This window comes from Castor canadensis, chromosome 16 (genome assembly GCF_047511655.1).
Source record: "Castor canadensis chromosome 16, mCasCan1.hap1v2, whole genome shotgun sequence".
Lineage (NCBI taxonomy): Eukaryota > Metazoa > Chordata > Mammalia > Rodentia > Castoridae > Castor > Castor canadensis.
This window is the reverse complement of record NC_133401.1, coordinates 78,054,918-78,065,503: the sequence shown is the minus strand read 5'-3', so window position 1 is coordinate 78,065,503 and position 10,586 is coordinate 78,054,918. Positions and strand designations below refer to the sequence as shown.

Genomic DNA, 10,586 nt, shown 5'->3' with positions numbered 1-10,586 from the left:
CTCTGTGTTTTTAAATTTTCTAGTGCAATTCTTTGGGGTTATTTGGGCCTTAAACTCAACTAATATGATGTGTAGGATTTTTTTTCCCAACAAGAGACCTGGATTTCCAACGTATAGTTTAAAACAAGAGTTCCAATGCAGATCCCGCTTAAAAATAAAGCATTATGTCATAGTATCACCTTCAGGCACATGTGGTTACTGCTTGATTCTTTCAGGTGGCTGACTTGGTTGGTGTGGAAGGAGACTCGTTGCATAGGAAACACTGTTTTTGTCTGTCACTACATTATACTAACTTTTGGCTGGCAAAATGGAGATGTTTAAAGTCTGAGTTGGCAACTGACAAAAAGAGGAAGTGAATGGTAAATTTGGAATCCCAATTCTTTGTGACATCAGAGTCCAAATTCTTAAGCACTTCAAATGACTTTGAGGGTAGAAGGCTTGAGTTTTTATTAATTTCATTAACATTTCTGCCTTCCTTCTTCACTCTAACTTCAAACACCCATCTTAGTTCTTTTGAAGTGAAGACAATTGCTATGTGAAACATGGACAGAAGGCTAACACATAAAGCTTAGTGGAAGGGAATGTATGAGAATGAGACAGGAAAGAGGTTGATAGTCCTTAAGAAAAACAATGCAACCAGACCAGTGAGATGCCACCATGGATTAGAATAGAGCATTTTTATTGTAAAAGTCCACATGTTAGGCAATTCTCTTTGTGAAAAGGTTTTCAAATACATAGACAGGGAGCAGCCGATAATTAAGAAGTAGATTATATAATGAATATATATTCATATTATCAATACTGTGCACACATTGGGAACTAGCTTTTTTTAGTGTCCTCATTACAGAACACATTTCAAGTTGACAATGATAACACATTTCTCACCATTGAAATTTGCCAACAACTCTCCCAAAGAGTCAACATTAAGTATCTTGACAATTTAAAACAAGAAAATAATTTATTCTATTTACATTTGTTTGCGGTTAAATACTAGAGTACTGATATATTAAAGGTTGTAAAATTGGCAGCTAAATGTATTTCAAGATTCATCCAGATGAATTGATGTTGACATTACAGGGTTTTATATTAACAAAACCACTCTCTGTTTTTTTTTTTTAACTCTTTTTAGATAATCTATAAAGTTACATTTCCTATGACTAAGTTCTGACTTAGAGAAATGATTGCCATAAAGAACAACTGACAAAAGGTGCTATTTTAGAAAAATAAGGATTCAGGATGAGCATATGAAGACAGGGCACACAACCTGTCATGTTTGAAGTCTGAGGCAATCACTTTGTTTGATTCCTACTCAATCTTATGATGCCACTGTCAAAGGCTCATTGACCTCCATATAAGTCATTCATTTGTTCTTTCAGTTTTTAGTTTAATCTTCAGTACAGTTTTTCTAATAACATAAAATACTACATTCTGAGCAGCAGCCAGGTATGGATCTTGTTCATACCTGTCATAAATTCACAAACAGTGTTTTGAATGGATCAAGACTGATGCCTACCCAAGCCTAGAAAATAATAAAACTCTATGTCCAAGTAATCATTTCTACACACAAACTTCGGACATAGATACTATTTTAAAAAGATTATAGACTGCCTAAAACAAAGTTTTGAAGATAAACATCATAGCCAGAGTTCTTTGGATCCTCTAGTTATTTCTACAGGATCAAACATCATTTGACAATGCCCATGTGAAAAGATGAATCACTCATTTCAGGTCACATAGGGAGAGTCACCAGAAGCATATGAGGATAATTTACCTCAAACTGTATTTTTGAGCACTGACTATGTGCAGGCACTATGCGAGGTGCTGAGGACCCAAAGAAGAAGTGACAAAGATTCTGCCCACAAGGCACTCACAATCACTAGAAGCAGATCTCAAGATGGAGAAAAAGTTCTATTAAGAACTATCATCCTAAAAGGAAGGAAATATAGCAGCACACACATAAGATTACTTTATACTTTGTATTTAGTGTTGGCAATGTCAATTATTCAGCCTTTATTTTACTTAAAGTATAGCAATCTGTCATACAGGAAACATAAATAAACTGTATCTTCATGCATGAAGGAGAAACCAGTAAAATTTCCTCCCTCCCAATTCCAAACCAAATCCTTATAATTACATTCATGTTTTCTTTTATAGCCCAAAGACACAAAATAAAAGACAATACTTTAGGATGATAACTTCAATCCATTTATTTTGGCTCTAAAGAGATGCATGCATGAAGCTTGAAGCATTCTACAGTATTGAGATATTTACATCATTGTACACGTGATGTGCAGGACTTTTTTTTCCTATCTTGGGATAAAGGCATAGTATATTTCTAGTCTAAGCTTTTATATTTAAAGTGAATTGTGAGTCTTCAAAAATGAGGGAGGTATTCTACTTTGTTTAAATTTACCTCAACTTGACCCAACTGAACATAGGGACCATTGTATGGAACTGTATTATGAATACCAGAATTATAAAAGCCTTGGCTCTATTTCAGTTGCTGTAGCTGAAAAGGGTCTTTCTTAGTTTCAATGTTCTTGCTTTAATGTTACTTTGCCTTTAGGTTTGAAACATAGCATACATTGAAGTTCAAAGTTACACTAATTAAAGGAGAGTTGGGCACATACAATATGACATTATATCATTTAGGTTAGGACATAGAAACAAATTCAGATCACTGTGACCACATACAGGATTACTTATGTGGACTTAGAAAGGACATCTTCTTTCCATGAGATTCAGTGAATAAGACCCATAGCAAGAAAAACTGTACTCTTCACAGGTAAAGATAGGAGACCCAATAAACCAGATTGAATAAGCAGAAGGCAGTAGGGAAGAAGATTCTAGCATATGAGTCCATCTTGGCAATGCGGATATGTATCCTCCCATGTCTCCAGGCTCCTGTTCGACAATCTTCAAAACAGCAGAAAAAACTGGCACAATCCTTGCCATCCAGACACTCGTACCCATACTCTTCATCCCTCTCTTGAAGGTGAGTGGCATTGTTCATCTGAATGGTTGCTGATCGTGGGCGGATGTCAATGGTCGGAGCCTGAGACAAGGATAGGGAAGGAAAAGGATCAAAGTCAATGATCCTTGAGCAATCTGAGACTTATCTCTCCACAATGTCACCAATATGATGATGAATCTGAAAATGGATACTCAGAAAGTTGCTATGACATCATGATCTACAATGGTAAAATTGAACTTAGAAAGAGCACATTTGCAGATTTCAAATTTTGAGCTTAAGCAGTGCAGCTGAAAATAATATTTTCAAGCTAATTGCTATAGCAAGAATATTGAACATCAAAAGAAAGCAAAGTTTAACGATTTAAAAACTACATGGAATCTTATTGTATTAATTATTAGATGTGAAGTTGGTTACATGAAGCCATTTAATGGTATTACATGTGAGTGAAACAGAGAAATAAAAATGCATTGATTTTGAAATCAAGTTTTACATCATGCTTACTTATAGGCAAATAGGAAGCCCTGTTACACTGAGCAAATGTATTAGTGTTAATCCAAAATGCAGAAATATACATAAATTTTATAGTTTCTTGATTTTTATGAGAATATTTTGTTTATGTTTCACCAGCTTGAAACTAAAGAATGTCATCAATATTTACATTCTTATGAGTAAAGATTGAAAAAGAATATAACCACTTGTCAGTCTCTTTTTAGCATTGAGGAAAAACTAGTACTCATTAGCCATGTGCTAATCTAATCTATGTCGCCAGATCAATATTAAAATTTCAGTGAATCTAAAGGGTTTATTTAATATCAATTTGACTGAGTTAGCTTTAGAATCGTAAGAGCACAAATCCTAGAGCTGCTCAATCAGCTATCAGAATTAAATAGAAATCTCATATCAATATTTAATAAAGCCAGCAGACCTGGTGGGCATGCTAAAAAGAAAGGATGGAAGTTTCAGTTTAAAGTCTTTTAAAGACAGTATTGTTCACAAGCATATTTCAGGTAAATAAAATAAGCTTATATGACAATTTTTAAAACTCCATTTATGATTTAGAATTTATAGACTTAAATTTTAGTTTTAGAAATGCACATACATGGTAGATATAGCCGGTGAAACTGGATCCCATTTTCACCTGCAGAGAAAGGGTCAGTTTCGGCTTTCTGTTCAATGAGGCCTTCATTACCTGTGACATCTCATAGGCCTCAGAGTTGTGAGCTTAGTGTAAGACCAAACCCTATGTGAGTTAGTGTATAGTTGCTGAATCAACTTTAGAAAACTAAAGAATTTTCCCCTTGAATGTGTTACCCTTTGGGACAATGCTTAAATGTCTATTCATAAATAAACAAATAAATAAAAAACCATGTGAAGCGTTCATAGTTAAATTCAGCAGTTGCATGCAGTGAGTTTCCATTCCAAAAACATTATACCTTGAAGGAAAACATCCGAAGAAGCTTTGGGTTTGTAGACAGAAAAGAGAATCGCAATTTTTTTAATAAAAAGAAGGAAAAATAGAAAAAAAGAGAGAAAACAAAATAAGATAAATTAAAAATACATTTTGAAAACACAGTAAGTAAAATGAACTGAAATTATAAACACAGAAGGAGAATAATGAGCTCAGGGCAAAGGTTATACATAAAATTGGAAAATGGGATTTTGTGATTACTAGTGGAATCTTAAATATCTGACTACAAAAGTCAGTGCTGTTCAGTTGTGAGGCGGCTTCTTATTGTCTGTTTTCCCTGTTCAGAAAAATCATGAATGATTTTCTAATTGTCATCAAAAAAGCCTTAATAAGGTGAGTCTTTGACACCTGAGCCAAGAGCACATTATATAGGAAAATAAAATTTCAGCTACTTATTAAACACTCAGGCTCCTAATAGTTCTGATAAATTAACAAATTGGCTTAAAAGGGGAAATGCATAAAATTCTCTGGCAATTTCATTTTCTCATTTTCTTTAATCTCTTTTCTGCTCTTGCTTTAATTTTTCTTTTGTTGCTTTCATGACTCTGGATTAAGGAATCCAACTATTTCTATCCATATCACAAAATCCACTCTGCAGTGACATAGCTGATAAGCCAGAGAGCTTTTCTAAAGGACTCTAAAGAAGTTGAATGAAAGCCTGTCCCTCATACCTTTTTTTTTTTTAACACCTGTCAGGTAATAATGCTGGGTGTCAATAGAGCCATCATCTTGGAGGAGAATGAAATGGAAAGTGAAGGACAGGGAATAAAGAAGAAAACAGTACAACAAGGAAAATAAAACAAGGATAGGAATAAAATGCACAGGCAGAGACACGCAAAACAGGAAAAGGAAGGACTGCATAAAGCATAGTAAATATTTGAGAAATTAAAATTAAACATTTCCTTTTTTATTAATCATCAAGAATAGTGATGCTTCTTTCTTTACCAGATGCAAAGTCTTACATTCAAATAAATACATGCCATTTGCAGAATTTTACTGATGTCTAAAGATGCATCAGGAAATGACCTACAATCAGCTAGATTCCCTCATTATAATTCAGTCCCCAAACCCATGGGTCAGGTAGCTGGGCACTATTCTTAGAGCAGAAAACCAGGGAAGGCTATAAATCCAGGAGAGTAGGGACATTACTTTTGTCCCTGTCTTGGAGGGGAATGGACCTTATCTTTCATCGGAGCTCCTGTAAGCCAGACATTGTGGGTGGGTATATGAGCTCCTCAAACCCAGAGAAAAAACAAATATTTTTTAGGCATTTTATTTTTACCTTATTCTATTCTCTCTATTTAAATTTTAGTGCAAGCAAGAGTCATCCTACCTGTTCCCAAATCACATAGAAACTGAAAGAAATTCAGGTTAATCATTGCCTAAATCATCAATATCAACCACCATCACCAACTACTAATGAGAAGATTCTCATGTGCATTTTGTGATATTTTGTAGTTTGTTTGTTTATATACATTATACTTATTTCTCATAACAGCCCCATAAGACATTTATCTTTAATAATATTAAATCTTATTTTCTCTATGAGAAAATAAAGACACAGGAAGGCTAAATAACTTGCCTAAACAATTGTAAACCACTTGTTTGAAAAATGAAAAGACACACATTATGTGTGAAATCAATATAAGTGTTCTGGTGGCAACACCACACACACATCCACACACACTCACACTCTCACACACTTGATCATTTGCAAAAGTACGAGAATGCTTGGAAAGTCAAGAGCCTGTAGCTTTCTAGTGGTATAGCTCCAGTGAAAGTTTTAATTATAACACTGGTAGTTTAAAACTATTATAGTAAGTTTGGCAGAAAGATGGAAATCATCTAGAACACCGTTATATTCCTCAGTATTGATTTCACTCCCCACAACACGAAGACAGCAGGTAGATATGTTAGCATAAGGAGCCTGACTTTGAGATTTAGGGGGCTCTCAAGTAATTAATGACCATAAATGGATCTTTATATCCTGACCAAAATTCATGCATTGTTTTCATCGTGGAGCCCAATGGGGTGAGCCTCAACATTCAGATAAGGGAACAAAGCCAAATGCAGCCAAAACCTGGTGGTCTTCCTGCATAAACATTTCAGTGGCCCCAATGGGAAATAATACATACAGGATTTTTCTTCTTTTTGTCTTTGTCCTTGCTTGGTTTCCGATTGCTGACAAAATAATGCAGGGTCCCATACTCCACCAAAGCAGAGAAGACAAAGATGAAGCAAACAGATACAAAGAGGTCCATTGCTGTGACATAGGAGACCTTGGGGAGAGATTTCCGGGCGATAGTGCTGAGGGTGGTCATTGTTAGGACGGTGGTGATACCTGAGGAGAAGGCACAATGAATGGGTAATGTGATAGCACTTGATCATGTGAGTGACTGAGTTGCTACCGAGACTATACTTGTGACTTGTGATAAACAATCTCTCGATAATGGGAAAGGAGGCATAATTGGAATTAACTCACACTGTCCTGTCCCCAAATAGAGAGGGATTGATATTTAAGGTGAAGTTTCAAATGTAAGAGGAAATCAACCTTTTGATGATTAATAAGTTAGGGGAGGGTTCTGAGAAAAGAAAATCTTTTCTATCTATGGATTTTAGAGTGTGGCATCTGAGCAGGGGCAGGGAAGTCAAGGTAGAATAGATACAAGGTGGAATTGAATATCATGCAGTGAATGCAGAGCATTGGTTCTATTTAAGGGGCAATGACAAATCATTCAAAAGTACTGAAAAGAGGCGGTGGGAGTTTTGATAGACATGATCTGATAGATGTTTCTTTGTAGGATGAAATAAGTATCTCAAAAGTCAGATAACAACTGAAAATGTCCTTGCATTAAGCACTAACATGAGCAGTGAATGCACACTATTTCTTTGAATCTTGACAAAAGATATTTTTATTGTGGTTTACAAAACTGTCCTTAAGATTGGAAAGATGAGGCTGAAGGACCAGCTCCACACACCCCCGTTAGTAAAATAGCAGAAGAAGGAGTTGAACACAGGAATTGTACTACTAATTTCAAAACCCTTCTTTTCCTCATTGTTCAGTAGTGACCAAGCAGACTAGTCCTCCCCAATGGCTGTTTCATGACAGGCAACAAAATTAAGACAACTTGCTTGTATCAGCCACCGAAGGGTCAGAGGTTCTATAAAAGCTATGCTGAATGTAATGCAGGTAATATGGATTCACCATTCGAATAAGTTCCAGCTCTTGCTATGGGAACTTAGTCACCTTAACTGTCTAGGCTTCAATTTTGAGCTAAGTCTTTAAATGGTCACCTTACCTTATAATTCTATGACTGTAATTCTGCATTTCTTGTAGTGAACTCATTCTCTACTAAAAAGAAGTAGCTCTACACTTTTACCATCTCCAGTTTTGTGACGTACTTCTCATGAGAAAAAAATCTACAAATGTCATTTAATGTCATGACTGAGTGTGGTGATGCACACATATAATCCCATCACTGAGGAGGTAGAGGCAAGAGATCATGTATTTGAGGCCAGCATGGGCTACGTAGGGAGACCCTATCTCAAAAACAAAAGCAAAAAAGATAGCGGTACGAAGTAACTATTACTGTTGACCTATTACTATTGACTACTGCCTAGGAGGCAATCACAGCCCCCTAACTCAAATGGAGATGCAGAAAGTACATTAAATGAGTCAGCCATGGAAATTTGGGGAGCACAAGGGAAGGAAAATGCAGAGTAGAATAGCAGAGTCGTAAAGGAAAAGAGAAACAAGCATCTATGATGTGGATTACTGGTATGGTGTGCCCAGAAGGTGACTGAACGAGCCAAAACACTTGAGGAATAGTTAAGAAAAGATAAAAATTGTCACATTTCTTCCTGATCTGTTATGTTTTTATTTGTCAGGACTATTTTTAAAGAGTTTAGTGGTGTTTCCAAGAACATGTGACTCTCTTGGGTCACATGTTACTCATATGGTAACATCAAAGTTTCTCAAGTACATATGGTTTTATGAAATCCCACAGAGGGGAAAACCAGTGTTGGCTGAAACAACTTCACAGGAAAGAGCTTTGGTAGAGGGAGGAGTGATGGAGGAACTAGAGTTATAAATATCACAGCCCTTGCATTCTGCTGCCACTGACTATTGAAAAATCCATCTCCTTTTGAATTCTATATGTTCTGTAACAACAGACATCTGTCTCAATGATCATTGTAACCTCAGAATTGAACAGAGTGGTGAGACTCAATAAATATTTGTGGAAAGAAAATGTGAATACTATATATATATAAAAGATCAAAGAGGCTCAATCTATTCTTGAGAATAGGATTCCATATTTATGATTTGTAGGAAACTGTTTCACTCCTTCAGTCAGGTACTGTGTTTTAATATTATCCAACAAAATCCTCACAGTGACCCTGTGATACCTCCTGTGTCTATTATCCTTTTATTTCACAGTGAAAAACACTGAACAAGAATTAAAAAAAAAAAAAAAAAAAACTTGTCCAGGCTAGAAAGTGATATAGGTGAACTACAAACGTAGACTATGACTTCAAATGCTATACTCTGAGTCATGCCATTTTATTTCCATGAAAGTACTTGAATACTATGTATCAGGAAACACAAGAGAGTTGGGCGCGATTGCAGATTCCTGACAGGGAAGTGTTGTGGGTCTTGGGATGCTCTAACTTGTCATGGACAGACCTTCAGAAGGTTCAAGTTCCTTACCTACCAGCTGCAGGTAGAGGATGGGAGAGTAGTAGGAAACCTCATCCAGCCTTTTGTAAAGATTAAATAGTATAGTGTAGTTTGGATTTGGAGTGTCCTCCAAAGACCTATGTGTTAATGGATTGATCCGTGGCTTGGCAATATTGGCAGGTGTGGGAACCTTCAGTAGGTGGGATCTAGTAGAAGGAAGTTAAGTCCTTGGGGATGGACCATTGAAGGGGATATTGGGACCAAGCTCACTTTCTGTCTTTCTGGCTGCCGTAAATGAACAGCCCTCCTCTGCCATGCACTGCGAAACCACGATATAGTGTGGCTTTAAACCCAAAGCAACAGGGCCCAGAGAGCATGCATTAAAACCTCTGAAACTAGGATCCAAAACAAGCCTTTCCTCCTTTCAAGGTGATTTAGCTCAGGTATTTGTTATAGTGACAGAAAGCTAAAAGACACAGTGCCAATATTTAGTAAAATCTCAATAATGTTACTTATTAGTATCATTTGTTTTTAAAGGAGATCTACTTCTTGAACTAAAAAATCCCTTACTTAGGCTATCTGCTCATTAATTCATGCTGGAAATTTGATTGTACTTAACTGCAGCTCATATTTTTGTGAAGAGCTTAAAACCTAAATTGGGAACTTGACCTCACGTCTCACTTGACCTATTACAAGGGAAAATGTCATTATATTTAGTAATACCACAGATGAGTTCATTTTAGAAAATGTGGCATATGATCATTTAAACCAAACAAATTCTGACACATAAATTCAATACTTGTTTTGCCAATGGAAATGGTACATTAAGGGTACATGGAAGTTTATCACAGTCATGTAATGTGTAATCTTGAATAATTGTTTTATAATATTTTCAGGGTGCTGCCTACATCCAGAGGAAAGAAAACAGCTATGACATAAAGAACAGAAGTTGAGAAGTGGTGGTTTTACCTGATTCACCAATCAACAATAAGAAAGCTTGACATGACTTTTACAACCAGTTTTGCTAAACAAAGAAATTAGACTTCTCTTACCTAGGTTTGATGAAAAATACCTATAGCTTTGATGAAAATGGTAAGCCATTTTCTCCCGTCTCTGCATGAAGTAAGTTTTCAGCAATGTTATCTCAACTCAGGCTACATGGGTGAAAAATACCAATTGGTGTTTTCATCTTTTTACTTCAGTGTCATAGCAGTGTGATTAAACCTCACCAGCTACTATCTATGCACCAGGCTACATCTAAGTAGTCTAAGCTTCAGAGTGACTGACATTTGCCATGCTCTGATGGTCTATACTCAGAAAATAGCATTAGCTCTGAGCAGTGTGGTATGTTTATATAACTCATCAAACAAACTCGGGTCTAACTGCTCCATGGCAAGAAGCTTAAAGTCTGCAGCGTTCAAGGTCATCTCATTTAACTCTTAACTGTAAACACTGGAAAAGATAAT

At 36.1% G+C, this 10,586-nt stretch overlaps 1 protein-coding gene across 2 annotated transcripts in view; it reads right to left on the bottom strand.

Annotated features, from left to right (window-relative positions):
- Positions 1-658: 658 nt before the first annotated feature.
- Gabrg2 (gamma-aminobutyric acid type A receptor subunit gamma2) overlaps positions 659-10,586 on the bottom strand; it is a 96,851-nt gene continuing 86,923 nt past the window's right edge. Inside the window, exons 8-10 of one of the 2 annotated variants that reach the window (XM_074057712.1) lie at positions 6,578-6,783; positions 4,408-4,431; positions 659-3,055 (exon numbers count right to left, since the gene is read on the bottom strand). In XM_074057712.1, the coding sequence (XP_073913813.1) occupies positions 2,780-3,055; positions 4,408-4,431; positions 6,578-6,783 (506 nt within the window). In that variant the 3' untranslated portion in view covers positions 659-2,779. The remainder of the gene's footprint in view (positions 3,056-4,407; positions 4,432-6,577; positions 6,784-10,586) is intronic. The other variant, XM_074057713.1, reaches the window with a different exon arrangement.